Consider the following 19755-nt stretch of genomic DNA (forward strand, 5'->3'; position numbering starts at 1 on the left):
CGAAGATGCTGACTCCCCCCCCCCCCCCCCGAAGATGCTGACTCCCCCCCCCCCCCCGAAGGTGCTGACTCTCCCCCCCAGAAGATGCTTTTGTGGTCAATAAATGTTTACAGCCCTTGTGTGTCAGCTTATCACTACATATACTGGTCTCTTGCAGTTTCCAAATAATGAAATGATTATCAAATTTTAAGCGCAGTCAGGGTTAAATGTAAACACAGTATTTTGTGTTAGAATTGTGAGGAAAGGTAATCGACCTGAAACTGTTTCTCTTACTTTTTGTGACTTCCTTTTTTTCTCACTTATCTCCTTGCCTCTCGCTCTCTCTCTCTTCCCCCTCCCTGAACGCTGCCTGACCTGTGCAGTGCTTCTTATTGTATTTCTAAATTTAAATGTATTTATCAACTGGTCGCAGTTGGGCTGGCCGGCCTTTGCATGTTCGATTGGAGGTGGGAAGGTGCTCGGTTCCTGCAGTGAGAACTACAGCAATATTAAAATCACTGCAAACTGAGCTCAGCATTGTGTGTAACACAAAGCAACTGCATTCAATGCTGCACCTCCACAGTTACCGGCTCTGCCCTCCCAGGAAAAGGACCCGTTCTCTCCTTGTGTCTGAGGAAGCGTTACAAGCACACCTTCAAAGCCTCCCTGATAAAGTGCAACATCCCCATCGACACCTGGGAGTTCCTGGCCAAAGACCGCCCTAAGTGGAGGAAGAGCATCAGGGAGGGCGCTGAGCTCCTCGAGTCTCATCGCCGAGGCAGCAGAAGGAGCGTGCGGCAAACCAGTTCCACCCTCCCTTTGCTTCAACCACTTTCTGTCCCACCTGTGACAGAGACTATACATCATCATCATAGGCAGTCCCTCGGAATCGAGGAAGATTTGCTTCCACTCTTAAAATGAGTCCTTAGGTGGCTGAACAGTCCAATACAAGAACCACAGTCCCGGGCTCTGCGCCCCCAGGCCCCCCACCCCAGACCCAGGTTCCCCACCCCGGGAATTACAAACCCAGGACCAGGAAGTCAGGGAGCCCTGGGCGCAGCGCCCCGCCCCCTGCCCGCCCTCAACTTGCGCTGATTGGCGGAGTGGCTGGAGGAGGCGGCGCTGATTGGCTGCTCAAGTAGTCAGTCAGCGCGGTTTGCTAACGCGGAAGCGATGTGGAGAATGGAGCCGGGGCTCGGACAGAGGCCGGGACCGAGTTCGGGACTCGGACAGGGCCGCCGGCTCCTGGCGCTGCTGATCACCGCACTGTGGCTGGCCCGGGGCGGCCAGGCTCTGGACAACGGGCTAGCCCGGACCCCCGTCATGGGCTGGCTGCACTGGGAGAGGTTCCTGTGTAACATCGATTGCCAGGCAGACCCACACAACTGCATCAGGTGAGAGCCGGGGGGGTCTACAGGAAACTATGGGGCGGTATACAGGGGGGAGCTATACCGGGGAGAGTTGGCTGAGGTAGATTGGGAAACTACATTAAAGGGTATGACGGTAGACAAGCAGTTAAAGCATTGATATATAATTTACAACTACATGCATTCCTTTTGAGGCACAAAACCCCCCCCAGGTCCAACCGCGGCTAACAAGAGAAGTTAAAGATAGATCAAAGGCAGAGGCATCTAATGTTGCCAAAAAAAAGAACAGCGAGCGAGCCCGAGGATTGGGAGGATTTTAAAATTCAGCAAAGGAGGACCATGCAATTGATAATTATGAGAATAAACTAGTGAGAGACATAAAAACAGACAGTAAAAACTTCTATAGGTATGTGAAAAGGAAAATATTAGTGAAAGTAAATGTGGGTCCCCTACAGGTTAAGACAGGAGACATTATAATGGGGAATAAGGAAATGGCAGATAAATTAAACAAATACTTTGTGTCTGTCTGTCTTCACAGAAGAAATAGTGGAGTACCAAGGGTCTAGTGAGAATGAGGAATTGAAATAAATTAGTATTAGTAAAAAAAATAGTACTGGAGAAATTAATGGGACTGAAGCCAATAAATCCCCTGCACCTGATGGCCGACATCCTAGGGTTGAGTGCACGAGGTTGCAGCCCCTGTTCCATTATTTGAAGGGGCTGCTCCTGAAATTCTGGCTGCACTTCAGTCCCACTCTCCTGATCTTTGGGCACCCTGTGCGGAGGGGAGCGGGTAGGTCCGAGGGCCTCCTCGTAGGACTGCTCCTGGGCACGGCCAAGGGTGCCATCAGCCGGTCCAGGCAGCGGGCGGTCGAGGGGGTCGTTCAACCTGACTGCCTGCCTCTCTTCCACTCTTACATCCGGTCCAGGGTGTCCTTGGAGATGGAGCACGCGGTGTCCACCGGTACGCTCGCGACCTTCCGCGAGAGGTGGGCACCGGAGGGACTGGAGTGCATCATCACGCCCGGCAACCAAATTTTAATTTGATTTTACGTTTTACAGTTTAATTTGTTTTAATTGCCGGTGCTTTTAGTGTCCCCTTCCCTTTTATAGGGGGCACTGAGAAAATTGTGATTTTAGTGCCCAAAAAAAAAGAAAAGAAAAACACAAAAAAAAACAAAAAAAAGGAAAAAAGGGCCTTGTAAATGTCTGGTGTGTCACCCAGGTCGGGTGGCACGGTTTAATGTTTTATGTTTTGCAGGTAGACTCTAAAAGAGTTTTGAAAGAGGTGGCTATAGAGTGTCGAAATCTCGATTCCTGATAAACGACTCAGACACCTTCAGCTCCAGCAGAAGTTTCTTTACTGAACTGCTTTTGAATGTACTGTACAAATTTTTATATGAATAAAGTATATTTTGAAATTTAAAAAAATTTACTTGCTAGCAAGGGAAAGGTCACACTCAGTCAATGGCTAAGTGAACACATCCGAAATGGTACAGTTTCACGAGATATTTATACAGTAAAACCCAAGTTATGGCCTCTCCCTGTGTATTGGCTCTGTCTCGCAGTCAGTGAATACAGATAGAGTTTATTACTACATCCTTGTCCTGACATGGTTTCCAGATATTTCCTTTTGTCAGGGTTATTAGTTGGCCAGCCGGCCATTACTCGATGAGAGTGTGGTAACGAGCTATTGTGTCAGGATTGTCCAGTTTCTTGGTCAGTTATCTTTTTGCATCAAATGGATGAGGTCTCTACAAGAGATAATGGCTGGTGGCTTGAGTACTTCGAAAAGGGTGGGGTGGTGTGGAACTAGTGTCATATAGACAATAGGAGAGCACCATGGGATTGGGTGGGTGGTACTTGTCCCAGCAGGACATGCCTCCTAGCTGTCTGGTGGCTATCAGCCATTTCAAGCCAGGTTTAGATGTTTATGCAAGCTGACTGCTTTATGCAGAAATTTCTGGAAGGACCAGGACTCCATTTTGTTATATATTGCAAAGGGCACAAAAATACCGTGTGGTATCAGCTTAGATAAAAATACATTTCCACAAGAGATAGTGGATGCATTGGTTGTCATTTTCCAAAATTCCATAGGTTCTAGAATGGTTCCCACGGATTGGAAGGTTGCTCATGTAACCTCGCTAATTAAGAAAGGAAAGAGGGAAAATGGGGAACTACAGACCAGTTAGCCTGACATCAGTCATAGGAAAAATGCTAGAATCTATTATTAAGGATGTGGTAATAGGGCACTTAGAAAATAATAATGGGATTGTGCAGAGTCAACACAGATTTATGAAAGGGAAATCATGTTTGACAAATCCGTCAGAATTGTTTGAGGTTGTAACTAGCAGGATAGATAAGGGGGAACCAGTGGATGTGGTGTAATTTGATTTTCAGAAGGCATTCGATAAGGTGCTAAGAGGTAATTGAACAAAATTAGGGCCCATGGGATTGGGATTAATATACTGGCATGGATTGAGGATTGGTTAATGGACAGAAAGCAGAGAGTAGGAATAAATGGGTCACTTTCAGGTTGGCAGACTGTAACTAGTGGGGTACCGCAAGGATCGGTGCTTGGGCCTCAGCTATTCACAAGCTATCAATCTATATCAATGATTTGGATGTGGAGACCGAGTGTAATATATCCAAGTTTGCTGATGATACACAGCCAGGTGGGAATGTAAGTTGTGAGGAGGATGCAAAGAGACTTCATAAGAACAGGGGTAGGCCATGCGGCCCTTCGAGCCTGCTCCGCCATTTAATGAGATCATGGCTGATCTGATCATGGACTTGGCTCCACTTTCCCGCCCGCTCCCTATAACCCCTTATCCCCTTATCGTTTAAGAAATTGTCTATTTCTGACTTAAATGTATTCAATGTCCCAGCTTCCACAGCTCTCTGAGGCAGCGAATTCCACAGATTTACAACCCTCTGAGAAGAAATTTCTCCTCATCTCAGTTTTAAATGGGCGCCCCCTTATTCTAAGATCATGCCCTCTAGTTCTAGTCTCCCCCATCAGTGGAAACATCCTCTCTGCATCCACCTTGTCAAGCCCCCTCATAATCTTATACGTTTCGATAAGATCACCTCTTTTTCTTCTGAATTCCAATGAGTAGAGGCCCAACCTACTCAACCTTTCCTCATAAGTCAACCTCCTCATAAGTCAACCCCCTCATCCCCGGAATCAACCGAGTGAACCTTCTCTGAACTGCCTCCAAAGCAAGTATATCCTTTCGTAAATATGGAAACCAAAACTGCACGCAGTATTCCAGGTGTGGCCTCACCAATACCGTGTACAGTGTAGCAAGACTTCCCTGCTTTTATACTCCATCCCCTTTGCAATAAAGGCGAAGATTCCATTGGCCTTCTGATCACCTGCTGTACCTGCAGACTAACCTTTTGTGTTTCATGCACAAATACCCCCAGGTCCCGCTGTACTGCAGCACTTTGCGATCTTTCTCCATTTAAATAATAACTTGCTCTTTGGAGGTCATGCACTTTGGCAGAAAAAAAATCACTTTCCAACATTATACTCCATCTGCCAAATTTTTGCCCACTCACTTAGCCTGTCTATGTCCTTTTGCAGATTTTTTGTGTCCTCACACATTGCTTTTCCTCCCATCTTTGTATCGTCAAGGGGATATAGACAGACTAAGTGAAGGACAAGGACAGCAGGCACATGGGAACACCACCACCTCCACATTCCCCTCCAAGTCACACACCATCCTGACTTGGAAATATATCGTCACTGGGTCACAATCCTGGCACTCCCTCCCTAACAGCACTGTGGGAGCATCTTCACCACACGGACTGCAGCGGTTCAAGAAGGCGGCTCACCACCACCTTCACAAGGGGCAATTAGAGATGTGCAATAAATGCTGGCCTTGTCAGTGATGCCCACAAACCAGGAACAAATATTTTTTTTTAAAAGACCACACCTGGAGTGTTGTGTACAGTTTTGGTCTCCTTACCTGAGGAAGGATTTATTTGCCATAGAGGGAGTGTAATGAAGGTTCACCAGACTGATTCCTGGGATGGGGGGATTGTCCTATGAGGAGAGATTGAGTAGACTAGGTCAATATTCTCTAGAGTTTAGAAGACTGAGAGGTGATCTCATTGAAACATACAAAATTCTGACAGGGCTTGACAGGGTAGATGCAGGGAGGATGTTTCCCCGGGCTGGGGAGTCTAGAACCAGGGGTCACAGTCTCAGAATAAGGGGTCGGCCATTTAGGACTGAGATGAGGAGAAACTTCTTCACTCAGAGGGTGTTGAATCTTTGGAATTCTCTGCCCCAGAGGGCTGTGGAGGCTCAGTCTTTGAGTATATTCAAGACAGAGATCGATAGATTTTTGGATATTAAGGGATTATGGGGATAGTGCAGGGAAGTGGAGTTGAGATAGAAGAGCAGCCATGATCTTATTGAATGGCCGAACAGGCTCGAGGGGCCGAATGGCTGACTCCTGCTCCTATATGTTCTTATGAGAAGGCTAAAATATATAGGTAGTCACCTGTCCCAGGTAAGAAATGTCGGTGGTGGAAGGGAGTGGTTTTGATTGAGATTACAGAATCAAACACCACATAAAGGAGGCTATTTAGGCCATCGTGCTTCTCCTTATTTACTATATAAAAACCTCTCCGATTTTGATCGCCTGTCCTCCTTCTCTGCTGACAGAGAACAATCGCAGCTTCTCTAGTATCTCCATGTAACTGAAGGCCCTCATCTGGGTTTATTTCGAAGAGCAAGGATATTTCTCTCTGGTGCCCTGGCCAATATTTATTCTTCAACCAATGCGTGAAACAGATGATCTGATAACTGTCTCATTGCTGTTTGTGGGATCTTGCTGTGCGCCCGCTGGCTGCTGTGTTTCTCACATTTACCAGGTTAATGGTCAGACCAAGGTGAGGAACAAGGGTAATGTAAATGGTCAGGGAACAAATACAATTATGCAACACAAGTATATAAAAGTAATGTGAATAAAATAACGCATTAAATTGCCTGTAGAGCAATATGCACAGCATCCAAAACAAAACTCAGGAACTAGAGGCAATAATTCCTGACGAGGAACCAGTTGGAATGGGGAGAAGTGGAACATGGTTACAGGAGGAACAGGACTGACAGTGAACTATTGCAGGATATAACGTATTTAGTACAGATTTGGAAGGAAGAGGAGGGTGGGGAGCTGTACTAATTAGAGATAACAATGGCAGTAGCAAAAAGGGACCTAACTGCTATTAAGATAGATATAGAATAAGAAGGGATTGATCGCATTAAATAGGGATACAAAAGCAAAATACTGCGGATGCTGTAATCTGAAATAAAACCAGAAAATACTGGAAATCTCAGCGGGTCAGGCAGCATCTGTGGCGAAGAAGCAGAGTTAACGTTTCAGGTCGATGATCCTTCGTCAGAACTGCCGAATGTTCGAGATGAACAGATTCTTGAGCACTGAAAGGGGGAGGGGAGGGGAGGGAAGGTCTGTGATAGGGTGGGAGGCAGGAGAGATCGGGGTATACGTCAGACCACCACCAAGTGGGAGGGAAGTGGAGAAAGGAATATGTCAGCAAATCTATCAAATTCGTTTTGTTTTTAAATCTATTTATAATAATTGAAGATTTCAACTGCCCTTAAATAAACTGGCAAGAAGGTGTAAGGAAAGATGGGGGGGACTATTGGAAAAAGGCTAATTTTGAGGGGATGAGAATGGAACTAGGAACATAAACTGGAAAAAATTGACAGACTAAAGAGAGAGAGCAGCATTGAGAAGTTTAAAACAGTGATTGATAGTGTCCAGGAGAAATAAATTGTTGTTTTTAAATAGAGGAACAAGTTAGCCAATAATAAAACAATAAAGAGATCAGGGTAACATTGAAACTGAAGAAAAAGGCATACACTAAGTACTTGGAAAATAAAGGAGTGGATGATAAAGTGACATACAAAGAGATTGTTTTGACTTCTTTCCCAATGAGAAAAGCAAATCAGAACTAAAAAATTACATTTTCAGGGCCAGAGAGGTTGTTTGCAGTAATAATGATTTAGCAGTGTTTAAAAATTCACTTGCACCTGAATGCACCAGCCCTAACTTTTTCTGGCATGTTTAGTGGGTAAGTACAGCAAATTCCCGCCCTTCGTGTGTTTCAATGCTGTCTATTGGCGAGGTACTCTTGTAGTATAGCCTGTGGAGGAGGTGGATACTTCTGGCACAAACCTCCTGGATTTCTACGTTTTAGATGCTATGTGCAGACTCCGGAAGTTGCTGTCTTCCAATTTACTCCATAATAATGATGAGCGCTGATAGACTCTCCATTGTTCTCCATGCAAAATCATGGCTAATAGTCCAGGAACCATAGACCAGTTAGCTTAACATCGGTGACAGGAAAGAGTCTAGACATCTAGAAACCGAAAATATAAATCAGCACGGATTTCAAAAGATAAGGTCATGCTTGACCAACTTTAAAGAAAAAAAAGATAGACTTGCATTTATATAGCGCCTTTCACGACCACCGGACGTCTCAAAGCGCTTTACAGCCAATGAAGTACTTTTGGAGTGTAGTCACTGTTGTAATGTGTGAAACGCGTCAACCAACTTGTGCACAGCAAGCTCCCACAAACAGCAATGTGATAATGACCAATCTGTTTTTGTGATGTTGAGTGAGGGATAAATATTGGCCAGGACACCGGGGATAACTTCCCTGTTCTTCTTCCAATAGTGTCCGTAGGACCTTTTACATCCACCTGAGAGGGCAGACAGGGCCTCGGTTTAACGTCTCATCCAAAAGATGGCCCCTCCGACAATGCAGCACTCCCTCAGTACGGCCCCTCCGACAGTGCAGCATTCCCTCAGCACTGCACTGGAGTGTCGGCCTTGACTTTTTTTTTGTGCTCAAGTCTCGAGTGAGATTTGAACCCACAACCTTCTGACTCCGGGGCAAGTGTGCTACCCACTGAGCCACGGCTGACACAAGTCCAGGGACTATAGACCAGTTAGCTTAATGTTGGTGATGGGAAAGATAATGGAATCTTTAATCAAAGATAAGAGTCATGCTTGACCAACCTTTTATTATATTTTGTGAAGCAGTAATAGTAGATGAGGGGAATGTAGTAAATGTAATATATTTAAACATAGTGATCAGAACACCGGGAGAACTCCCATGCTCTTCAAATAATGCCGCAGGGTCCTTTACTCCTGCTGAGAGGGCAGACAGGGCCTCGGTTTAATGTCTCATCCACTGACAGCGCAGCTTAGATTTTGTGAAAGGTTTGAGGGAATTTTGACGTTTTATCTGGCGGACCTTGAGAAGCAAAAACTCAGTCCCTCTCCTGTTTCGTGCAGTGAGCATCTCTACATGCAGATGGCCGACATCATGGCAGCGGAGGGCTGGAAGGACGTGGGCTACAATTATGTTTGTATCGATGACTGTTGGCTCGCTTCCACTCGGGATTCCGACCATCGCCTGCAGCCCGACCCCAAGCGCTTTCCCAGCGGGATAAAGCGGCTCGCGGACTATGTGAGTGCGGCGCGTGCGCGCGGTGTGTGTGTGCGCGCGCGCGGTGTGTGCGTGCGCGCGGTGTGTGCGTGCGCGCGGTGTGTGTGTGCGCGCGGTGTGTGTGCATGTGATGTGAGTGCAGGCGCAGTGCGTGTGTGAACACCACTGTGGACCTGTTGGGCCGAGTGGCCTTTACACGGAGGCTCTGCACGCTGATCATGTGGATCTTGTCCTTTTGCCTCAGGTCCATTCCAAAGGCCTGAAGCTGGGCATCTATCAGGATGTGGGGACCCATACCTGCGCCGGCTATCCAGGCAGCTTCGGCTACTATGAGCTGGACGCTCAGACCTTCGCCGAGTGGGGAGTCGACCTCCTGAAATTCGACGGCTGCAATTTCATCAATTTGGACATGCTGATTGAGGGTGAGTCGAGAGGTTGGCATGGAGGCAGCGAGCGGGGTGATGGTGAACTCGGAGGGTGGTGGGGCGAGCGCGGGGGCGATGGGGGTGATGATGCAGGGGCCCACATGTTGGTGGTGCCCGGGGGGGGGGGGTTAATGGTTTCTCACTCCGGCCCTGTTTAATGACCTGACTTTGTTTTGCTGTACCTGCTCCAAGAGCAACTGCCGAATTAACATTAAACCAACTGGTGCAGAATATAAGTGGACAGAATGCGAGTCCTGCTGCTTACAACAGTCTCGGCAATGGTACAGCTCGCTCCCAGTATCGGTTGGGTTTCGGTTTAATTGACTGTCCGAGATTACGGCAACAGGTGAAGTTCTCGGTCGACATTCGGCAAGTTCACGGTTTGTCCTGCGGTGTTAGTGCCTGGGTGATATCTCTGTAAACTCAGCTGTGGCTCAGTGGGCAGCACTCTCGCCTCTGAGTTAGCAGGTTGTGGGTTCAAGTCCCACTCCAGGGACTTGAGCATAAAAATCCAGGCTGACACTCCCAGTGTGGTGCTGAGGGAGTGCTGCGCTGTCAGAGATGCCATCTTTTGGATGAGACATTAAAGCGAGGCCCTGTCTGCTCTCTCAGGTGAACGTAAAAGATCCCGTGGCACTATTCCGAAGAAGAGCAGGGAAGTTATCCCTGGTGTCCTGGCCAATATTTATTCCTCAACCAACATAACCTGTCATTATCACATTGCTGTTTGTGGGAGTTTGCTGTGCGTAAGTTGGCTGCACGTTTCCCACATTACAACAGTGACTACACTCCAAAAGTACTTCATTGGCTGTAAAGCGCTTTGTGACGTCCGGTGGTGGTGAAAGGCGCTATATAAATGCATCTCCTCCTTCCTTTCTTTCTCAGCTAGCCTCTATCCTTGGCTGCCCAGCCTCTGCCTCCTCAGTTGGTGTGTCTGCGGCGAGGCATTGAGTGTGGTAGTGGGTCTTGTGTCATCCTCTCTTCCTGCTGTGTTCTGCTTCCTGTAGCTATTGTGTTATGCCTGGACACTTCTGCTTGAAGTTAGACACCACTATGTCTCTCCTTTGACCGTACATTATTCATTCACGGGATGTAGGCGTCGCTGGCAAGGCCGCCATTTATTGCCCATCCCTGATCGCCCTGGAGAAGGTGGTGAGCCGCTGCAGTTAGGTGCTCCCACAGTGCTGTTGGGGTGACGTAATCTCCCCATAAGCCTTCTAACTCTTCTCTCTCAAACCTGCTAAATAGACACAAGTCTCCAGCTTTTAGCCACTTCTCCAAAAATCCTCGCTGCCAAACGAATTTGTTCCACTGTTCCTGATGGGAACATAGAAACAGGAGGCCATTCAGCCCCTCGATCCAGTTCTGCCATTTAATTAAATCATGGTTGATCTGTATCTTGCCTTCATCTACCCGCCTTGGTTCTATAACCCTGAATACCTTTGCCTAACAAGCTATCCACCTCAGTTTTGAAATGTTCAATTGCCCTGCCCCTCTCGCAGCCTTTTGCGGCGAGGGAGTTCCAGGTTTCCACAATCCTTTGTGTGAAGAAAGGTGTCCTACTGTCACCTGCTCAGTGGCTGAGCTCTAATTTCCAGATTATGCCCCTGATTCAGCACTCCCCCACCAGTTTCTCTGCATCTACCCCATCAATTCCTTTAATCTTCTCAAACACCTCGATCAGATCACCCCTGGATCGTCTGTACTCGAGGGAATACACGCCCAGTCTGTGAAATCTGTCCTCATAATTTAACCCTATTAGTCCCGGTATAATTCTGGTGAACCTGCCCCCACTCCGAGGCCGATATTCCCTCCCTGGGGTGCGGGGCCCAGGACTAAGCACAGTGTCCAGATGGGGTCTGAGCCAAGCTTTACAGCTGGAGCATCCCCTTTGTGTTCCCACCGCTTTGGAGCTCTCTGCCCAACGCTGTGGGGGCTCAGTCGTTGAGTATATTCAAGACCGAGATCGCTAGATTTTGGGGAGTCAAGGGATATGGGGATTGGGCAGGAAAGTGGAGTTGTGGAAGATCAGCCAGGATCTCATTGAATGCCGGAGCAGGCTCAAGGGGCTGTAAGGCCTACTCCTGCTCCTATTCCATATGTTATGATCAGAGTAGATCGGGAGAAACTGTTTCCACTGGCAGGAGGTCGATACCCAGAGGAGACACAGTTATGATCAGGAACGCGCTGCCTGAATTCAAAAGAGAATTGGCTAAATACTTGAGGGAAACATTTCCATGGCTATTGAGAGAGAGTGGGTGTGGGGGGAGCCTAATAGGACAGCTCTTTCAAAGACCCAGCACAGGCACGATGGGCCGAATGGCCTGCTGCACTGTAAGGTTCTATGGGCTAAGCAAGTCCCTGGTCTGGTCCCTGTACGTGCTGAGTTAGCTGGGGCAGTGAGGATTGACCCGGGTCCCCACCTCTGATCACTTGACACTGCCCTTGCCTGTGGTGCCCTGGGCACTATCTGGGCTTGTGGACGAGGAATGTCTGCTTGAGTAACTGAGGGCTCCTGGCTCCCGTGGATCTGACACCTTGCCAGGAATGGCCACACACGTTTGATGCGGGCCTCTGAGTCCGAGTGTTGTGGGTTCAAGTCCCACCGCAGAAACTGGAGCACGTAATCTGAGGGAGTGCCACACTGTCGGAGGTGCTGTCTTTCGGATGAGACGTTAAACCGAGGCCTTTTTGCTCTCTCAGGCGGATGTAAAAGATCCCACGGCCACTTTTTGCAAAGAGGAGCAGGGGCGTTCTCTCCGGTGTCCTGCCAATAGTTATCCCTCAACAAACATCACTGAAACAGATTATCGGCACATTGCAACAGTGACTACAATTTAAAAATACTTCATGGGCTGTAAAAAGCTTTGGGACATTCCGAGGTTGCCGAAGGTCCGATAGAAATGTCCTTGTGTTCAGGTGAGGAACTGAGGGAACTCGAGAGACAGAGCGAATCCCCAAAGCTGGTGTCCCTGGGTGACTCACTGACCCTCTCTCTCCTACTCTATCTGCACGGGGAGGAGTGGGGGTGGTGGTGGAGGGATGGACACGGAGGGACGGAGGTGGGGACGGAGGGGTGGAGGCGGGGGAAATGGAAGAGGTGGCCGGGGGGGGGGGGGGTGGGCAGGGGGCAGAGGGGTTGAGGGGAGGGCTGGGTGGTTTCCCAGCAATGAAGTGTTTCACGTGCGTTGTGTCCTCTGGGTTTTCAGGTTACGTGAACATGTCGCTGGCCTTGAATCAGACGGGGCGAGATATTGTGTACTCCTGCGAGTGGCCTTTCTACATGTGGCCTTTCAAGAAGGTATTGTCCACCTGTCCAGATTGGTGTCCTCCTCAGTCTCTCACTGTACCCAGAGCAATCCACATACAGCAGGCTTCCAAACACACTGGGCCCCCTCTGTCCACACTGGGCCCCCTCTGTCCACACTGGGCCCCCTCTGTCCACACTGGGCCCCCTCTGTCCACACTGGGCCCCGTCTGTCCACACTGGGCCCCCTCTGTCCACACTGGGCCCCGGCGGTATAAACACACCCAGACTTTTAGGAACATGGGATCGTGCCTGAAGCACTGAAGAGGAGGAGATTCAGCCTCTCGAGCCTGCTCTGCCATACAATTTATTTATTCATGCCTGATATGTGGGCATCGCTGGCAAGGCCAGCATTTATTGCCCATCCCTAATTGCCCTTGAGAAGGTGGTGGTGAGCCGCCTTCTTGAACCGCTGCAGTCCGTGTGGTGATGGTGCTCCCATAGTGCTGTTAGGGAGTGAGTTCCAGGATTGTGACCCAGCGACGATGAGGGAATGGCGATATATTGTCGGGACGGTGTGTAACTTGGAAGGGAACGTGGAGGTGGTGGTGTTCCCATGTGCCTGCTGCCCTTGTCCTTCTCGGTGGTAAAGGTCATGGGTTTGGGAGTTGCTGCGGAAGAATCCTTGGCGAGATTAGCTGTAGTTTATACTTAGCCCAGTCATTTTGCATTGCTGATTAACTCTCTTCTGCTTAAAAAGCTGGCCTGCTGTGTTTTTGCTGATGTTAATCCAGCTCCTTGCAGTCTCCAGCTCAATATCAGCCCATCCTCTACTTGGCGGTGAGAGGTTGCAGGCTGGTGTTTGAGGGAGCTTTACTCTGTATCTAACCCGTGCTGTACCTGCTCTGGGAGTGTTTGATGGGACAGTGTAGAGGGAGCTTTACTCTGTATCTAACCCGTGCTGTACCTGCCCTGGGAGTGTTTGATGGGACAGTGTAGAGGGAGCTTTACTCTGTATCTAACCCGTGCTGTACCTGCCCTGGGAGTGTTTGATGGGACAGGGCAGAGGGAGCTTTACTCTACAAAGTTTGTAAGAAGGCTGGTATTGTTAGTGAGCCCCTATCCCGGGTGTCGTGCTGCCTGTGTGGATGTGATGAGGTGCGTACTGAGCCCTGCCCTACCCTACGAGGCTGGTGCAGCTAATCACGCACATTGGGAGAGAACGATTAGCTGGAACTGCGAGACTCTGGTGTGATCCCGAATTCAGTTCCATTTGGGAATGTGGCCGTGATTCTCTCCCGTTGTTTTGTTCAGCCCAATTACACGGAGATCAGTAAATACTGCAACCACTGGAGGAACTATGGAGACATCAGCGACTCGTGGGACTCTGTCAAAAGCGTCATCGACTGGACGGCCTACCACCAGACTGTGATTGCTCCAGTCGCAGGTCCTGGAGGCTGGAATGATCCCGACATGGTGCGTGTATCCCGGATGGACATCACTGTACGGTTACTGGATTAAAAACCGAGTGTCCCCTCGCGCCCCCCCCCCGCCCCTCCTCAGTGTGGGCCCCCCCCCCGCCCCTCCTCGGTGTGGGCCCCCCCCCCCCCGCCCCTCCTCAGTGAGGCCCCCCCCCCCCGCCCCTCCTCAGTGAGGCCCCCCCCCCCGCCCCTCCTCGGTGTGGGCCCCCCCCCCCGCCCCTCCTCGGTGTGGGCCCCCCCCCGCCCCTCCTCAGTGAGGCCCCCCCCCCGCCCCTCCTCGGTCAGGGCCCCCCCCCCCCCCCCGCCCCTCCTCGGTGTGGGCCCCCCCCCGCCCCTCCTCGGTGTGGCCCCCCCCCGCCCCTCCTCGGTCGGGGCCCCCCCCGCCCCTCCTCGGTGTGGCCCCCCCCCCGCCCCTCCTCAGTGAGGCCCCCCCCCCCCGCCCCTCCTCGGTCAGGGCCCCCCCCCGCCCCTCCTCGGTGTGGGCCCCCCCCGCCCCTCCTCGGTCAGGGCCCCCCCGCCCCTCCTCGGTCAGGGCCCCCCCCCCGCCCCTCCTCGGTCAGGGCCCCCCCCCGCCCCTCCTCGGTGTGGGCCCCCCCCGCCCCTCCTCGGTCAGGGCCCCCCCCCGCCCCTCCTCGGTGTGGGCCCCCCCCGCCCCTCCTCGGTCAGGGCCCCCCCCCGCCCCTCCTCAGTGAGGCCCCCCCCCCCCGCCCCTCCTCGGTCAGGGCCCCCCCCCGCCCCTCCTCGGTGTGGGCCCCCCCCGCCCCTCCTCGGTCAGGGCCCCCCCGCCCCTCCTCGGTGTGGGCCCCCCCCGCCCCTCCTCGGTCAGGGCCCCCCCGCCCCTCCTCGGTGTGGGCCCCCCCCCGCCCCTCCTCGGTGTGGGCCCCCCCCGCCCCTCCTCGGTCAGGGCCCCCCCCCGCCCCTCCTCGGTCAGGGCCCCCCCGCCCCTCCTCGGTCAGGGCCCCCCCCCGCCCCTCCTCGGTGTGGGCCCCCCCCGCCCCTCCTCGGTCAGGGCCCCCCCCCGCCCCTCCTCGGTGTGGGCCCCCCCCGCCCCTCCTCGGTCAGGGCCCCCCCCCGCCCCTCCTCGGTCAGGGCCCCCCCCCCCCCGCCCCTCCTCGGTCAGGGCCCACCCCCTCCGCTCCTCCTCGGTGTGGCTCCCCCCCGCCCCTCCTCGGTGTGGGCCCCCCCCGCCCCTCCTCGGTCAGGGCCCCCCCCCCCCCGCCCCTCCTCGGTCAGGGCCCACCCCCTCCGCTCCTCCTCGGTGTGGCTCCCCCCCGCCCCTCCTCGGTCAGGGCCCACCCCCTCCGCTCCTCCTCGGTGTGGCTCCCCCCCCGCCCCTCCTCGGTGTGGCTCCCCTCCTCGGTCAGGGCCCCCCCCCCCCCGCCCCTCCTCGGTCAGGGCCCCCCCCCGCCCCTCCTCGGTCAGGGCCCCCCCCCCCCGCCCCTCCTCGGTCAGGGCCCCCCCCGCCCCTCCTCGGTCAGGGCTCCCCCCCCTCCCCCCGCCCCTCCTCGGTCGGGGCCCCCCCCCCCCGCCCCTCCTCGGTCAGGGCCCCCCCCGCCCCTCCTCGGTCAGGGCTCCCCCCCCTCCCCCCGCCCCTCCTCGGTCGGGGCCCCCCCCCCCCGCCCCTCCTCGGTCAGGGCCCCCCCCGCCCCTCCTCGGTCAGGGCTCCCCCCCTCCCCCCGCCCCTCCTCGGTCGGGGCCCCCCCCCCCGCCCCTCCTCGGTCAGGGCCCCCCCCGCCCCTCCTCGGTCAGGGCTCCCCCCCCTCCCCCCGCCCCTCCTCGGTCGGGGCCCCCCCCCCCCCCGCCCCTCCTCGGTCAGGGCCCCCCCCGCCCCTCCTCGGTCAGGGCCCCCCCCCTCCCCCCGCCCCTCCTCGGTCGGGCCCCCGCCCCTCCTCGGCGATGTGACGCCTGTGTTTGTTTCGGCAGCTGGTTATCGGTAACTTTGGGCTGAGCAAGGACCAGCAGGTGACCCAGATGGCGCTGTGGGCCATCATGGCGGCCCCACTGCTGATGTCGAATGACCTGCGGAACATCGACCCGCACGCTAAGGCTCTGCTGCAGAACAGATACATCATCGCCATTAACCAGGATCCTCTGGGTGTTCAAGGCGTGCGAATCGGCAAGGTGAGTAACCGACCACGTTCCTATCGCCCCCCCCCCCCCCCCCAATGCCCTCCCTCTGCGCTGACGGCCCGTTCCCACGCGGCGTTCTCTGCAAACCTCTGACGGAGACGGATTGGTGGACCTTTCTGGCACCATGTGCCCGGTTTGCCAGCGATAGGTCTGGGTCACCCCTGCCGGGAAATGGCCAGGTGTCAGCACTGACTGAGGAGCAGCGATGCCACTCACAGCTGAATATCTTGCTTTCTGTCTAGGGTCGTCATTCAAAATGGCTGCTCTGGCTGAGGGGAATGAGGGCGGCTTGTGAGCAGAGAGTTGGGGCGGGGGGGGATTAGAGTGGAATCAGGAGAGAACGTCAACGAGTGGCCAGTGTCTTGTGCGCGTCGGTGTGTACGCGCCCCGCGTCGGTGTGTACGCGCCCCGCATGTGTGTGTGTGTGTGTGTGTGTGTGTGTGTGTGTGCCCCATATGTGTGCGTGCGCGTCGGTGTGTGCTCGCGTGCCTCGCACCCGTTAGCATTTCAGACTTTAACCATTTCCTTGCCTCCTCAGCAACATAACTTTGAGTTGTGGTCGCGGCCCCTGGCGGACGGGGGATTCGCGTACGCTATTGTCAACCGGGCGGAGATCGGGGGCCCGCTAAAGTTCTCCGTTATGATGTTTGGCTTGGACGATGGCAAGGCCTGCCTGGGGGAGTGCCTCGTCACACAGATCCTGCCCGATTTCCAATTCCGTGGCATCGCCGTCCTGACCTCAGTGGTGGACTTCTGGGTCAATCCCACCGGCACAGCCCTGTTCACGGTGTTCCCTCACAGCACGGAACCCTCGGTCAAGGGGAGGTCACTGAGGGGCAGCACGAGGCCTCGATCCAGGCTGTGAACCTGTGGTGCTGAGCGAGGAGGACACGGCTCAAATCTGCACTCCCCGCCGAATGGCCGGTGCGGCACACCGTCCGATGTTTCAAACTCTTGCTGAGTATATCGGCATGGACCAATGTACGCGTAACTCCGCCAGTGCCTGTGGCCGGTGACTCCTCGTCCGGAGTTCTCACACCCTCCCAAGAGGCGGCCTGTCTCTTTAAATCTGTGAAGAGAAATGAATATTTAAATGCACAGGGTGTAAGCGGGGCCTAGAATTGGGCTCGTGGGTGCCGACGTTACTGGATCCGGGTTTGGGAATGGGACTGAATCGCAGGAGTGATTGGTGTGGGGTTGTGTGGTGTGTATTGAGAGCACTGCTGGCCCTGGGTCAAAGGCCTCAGTATTTGGTGTCGGGGCCTGTGTGTGCGTGTCTGCGGCTTGTGATGGGTTTTCATTTCGTGCCTGTGCTGCATTTTTGACAGATCTGTCTAATTTAAGCCCAGCTTTTCCCCAATAACCGCAAATTAGTTCTCATGTTCACGTCCAACTGCCTTTGGAAAGTTCCGATGGAATCTGATTCCTCCCCCTTCAGGCAGTGCCTTCCAGATTACAGAGCCGGTGTGACAAAATATTTCTCTTCATTCCCTCACTAGCTCTTTTCCCAATTATTTTCAATCTATGACCTCTGACCCATTGCCGGAGGAAACCGTTTCTCCTTACTTGCTCTATCACAACCCCTCTATTAGGTCTCCCTTTAACCTTCTCTGCTCTGCAGGGAACAATCCCAGTTTCTCCAGTCTCTCCACAGAACTGAACTAGCTCAAACCTAGCATCATCGGTAACCCTCCTCCGCACACTCCCTTGACATCCTTCCTAAAGTGCGGGGCCCTGAACTGTACCCAATCCTCCAGCTGGGGCCAAACCCGTGGTTTGTGAAGGTTTAGCACGAACTCCTTGTTTTTGTGTTCGTTGCCCCTATTTGTGCGCGCTCTAAACCGTCCCTTACCCCACCCCAGATAGGCAGCCCACACTGCTTAACTTGGGTTGGGTCTCGCTGCTGTGTGCTGTACAGACAGTCTCACCCCTCCCATGTTGTCTGTACACCTTCGTATCTCCTAGAATCGTACAGCACAGGAGGAAGCTATTCGGCCCGTTGTCCTGTGCTGACGCTATGAAAGAATGATCCAATTAGTCCCACTCCCTGCCCTTTCTCCATAGCCCTGCAAATCTTTCCCAACCCTCTGACTTCATCCTCCCCTCGCCCCCCCTCCCGAACCGTTAATGTACTTCACAGAGCAGTGTCTCCGGGAACTGATGGCTGTGGTACCCCCTCCCCCCAGGGCGATGCTGCCCCTTTAACCACATCCCCTTGTACCCCACGCACATCTCTGGGTACATCCCACAGCTCACCATTGACCCCAGCGACTCAGGCTGCCTCACGATCTGCCGGCAGCTGATTACTGGCAATGGCGGTGATTTCAAGACAATCAGTAGTTTTGCGACAGAAGAGATGATTTTATTTTCTGTGAAATTTTGCAATGGCTTTATAAATGTCTCTCATTGAGTGATTCTGAACAATTGTGATGTCGAATTTTTTATTAAATTGTACAATCTCCGCTCTTGTCTGGGTTTCATTTGATCTCTTTTTTCCCCCCACCACCCCCCAAACCCGAGCTTACCCCCGTCGGGGGGGAGAAGTTAATCCGACTGGAGCGACCTGACCCCCAAGCCCCAAGTGTGATGCGGCATTGCGGGGGAGCGTGGGTCAAAGGGTAGGGGTGACATGATATTGCCCAGGGCCCTCCATTGTCTTTCTGTAGCTCCCCTACCGTGATCATCCCGTGGCTAGGTGAGTAGCATATTCGCCTCTGGTTCATGTCCCACTCCAGAGACTAGAGCACGAAATACAGGCTGACCCTCCCAGTGCACTGCTGAGGGAGTGCTGCACTGTCGGAGGGGCAGTACTGAGGGAGTGTCGGAGGGGCAGTACTGAGGGAGTGCTGCCCTGTCAGAGGGGCAGTACTGAGGGAGCGCTGCACTGTCGGAGGGGCGGTGCTGAGGGAGCGCTGCACTGTCGGAGGGGCGGTGCTGAGGGAATGCTGCACTGTCGGAGGGGCGGTGCTGAGGGAATACTGCACTGTCGGAGGGGCGGTGCTGAGGGAGCGCCGCACTGTCGGAGGGGCGGTGCTGAGGGAGCGCTACACTGTCGGAGGGGCGGTGCTGAGGGAGTGCCGCACTGTCGGAGGGGCAGTACTGAGGGAGTGCCGCACTGTCGGAGGGGCGGTGCTGAGGGAGCACTGCACTGTCGGAGGTGCAGTACTGAGGGAGCGCTGCATTGTCGGAGGGGCGGTGCTGAGGGAAAGCTGCACTGTCGGAGGGGCGGTGCTGAGGGAGCGCCGGACTGTCGGAGGGGCGGTGCTGAGGGAGCGCTGCACTGTCGGAGGGGCGGTGCTGAGGGAGCGCTGCACTGTCGGAGGTGCAGTACTGAGGGAGCGCTGCACTGTCGGAGGTGCAGTACTGAGGGAGCGCTGCACTGTCGGAGGGGCGGTGCTGAGGGAGTGCTGCACTGTCGGAGGGGCGGTGCTGAGGGAGTGCTGCACTGTCGGAGGGGCAGTACTGAGGGAGTGCTGCACTGTCGGAGGGGCGGTGCTGAGGGAGCGCTGCACTGTCGGAGGGGCAGTACTGAGGGAGTGCTGCACTGTCGGAGGTGCAGTACTGAGGGAGCGCTGCACTGTCGGAGGGGCAGTACTGAGGGAGCGCTGCACTGTCGGAGGGGCAGTACTGAGGGA

The 19755-nt window shown here is 53.8% G+C and overlaps 1 protein-coding gene across 3 annotated transcripts; it reads left to right on the forward strand.

The window, feature by feature from the left end:
* The first annotated feature begins 1144 nt into the window (after positions 1-1144).
* Positions 1145-18581, forward strand: gla (galactosidase, alpha). 3 transcript variants are annotated; one of them, XM_070883184.1, is made up of 7 exons: positions 1145-1373; positions 8684-8858; positions 9082-9259; positions 12472-12563; positions 13824-14012; positions 15914-16111; positions 16659-18581. In XM_070883184.1, exons 1-7 carry the CDS (start codon positions 1153-1155, stop codon positions 16983-16985), a joined length of 1380 nt encoding a protein of 459 aa, XP_070739285.1. In that variant the 5' UTR covers positions 1145-1152; the 3' UTR covers positions 16986-18581. The 3 variants fall into 3 exon arrangements, with proteins under 3 accessions (XP_070739285.1, XP_070739286.1, XP_070739287.1); XM_070883185.1 differs by having other exon boundaries at positions 13824-13985; XM_070883186.1 differs by lacking the exon at positions 1145-1373 and adding an exon at positions 2633-2726.
* Positions 18582-19755: the final 1174 nt, after the last annotated feature.

The sequence above is a fragment of the Pristiophorus japonicus genome, chromosome 6 (assembly GCF_044704955.1).
Source record: "Pristiophorus japonicus isolate sPriJap1 chromosome 6, sPriJap1.hap1, whole genome shotgun sequence".
In the NCBI taxonomy this organism is placed as follows: Eukaryota; Metazoa; Chordata; class Chondrichthyes; family Pristiophoridae; genus Pristiophorus; species Pristiophorus japonicus.

What these genes read in the sequence shown, in the direction of transcription:
- gla (XM_070883184.1), top strand. Translation starts at nt 1,153, where the DNA reads ATGTGGAGAATGGAGCCGGGGCTCGGACAGAGGCCGGGACCGAGTTCG. An exon ending in GACCCACACAACTGCATCAG is followed by an intron (nt 1,374 to 8,683) that starts GTGAGAGCCGGG and finishes TGTTTCGTGCAG; the next exon opens with TGAGCATCTCTACATGCAGA. An exon ending in TAAAGCGGCTCGCGGACTAT is followed by an intron (nt 8,859 to 9,081) that starts GTGAGTGCGGCG and finishes CTTTTGCCTCAG; the next exon opens with GTCCATTCCAAAGGCCTGAA.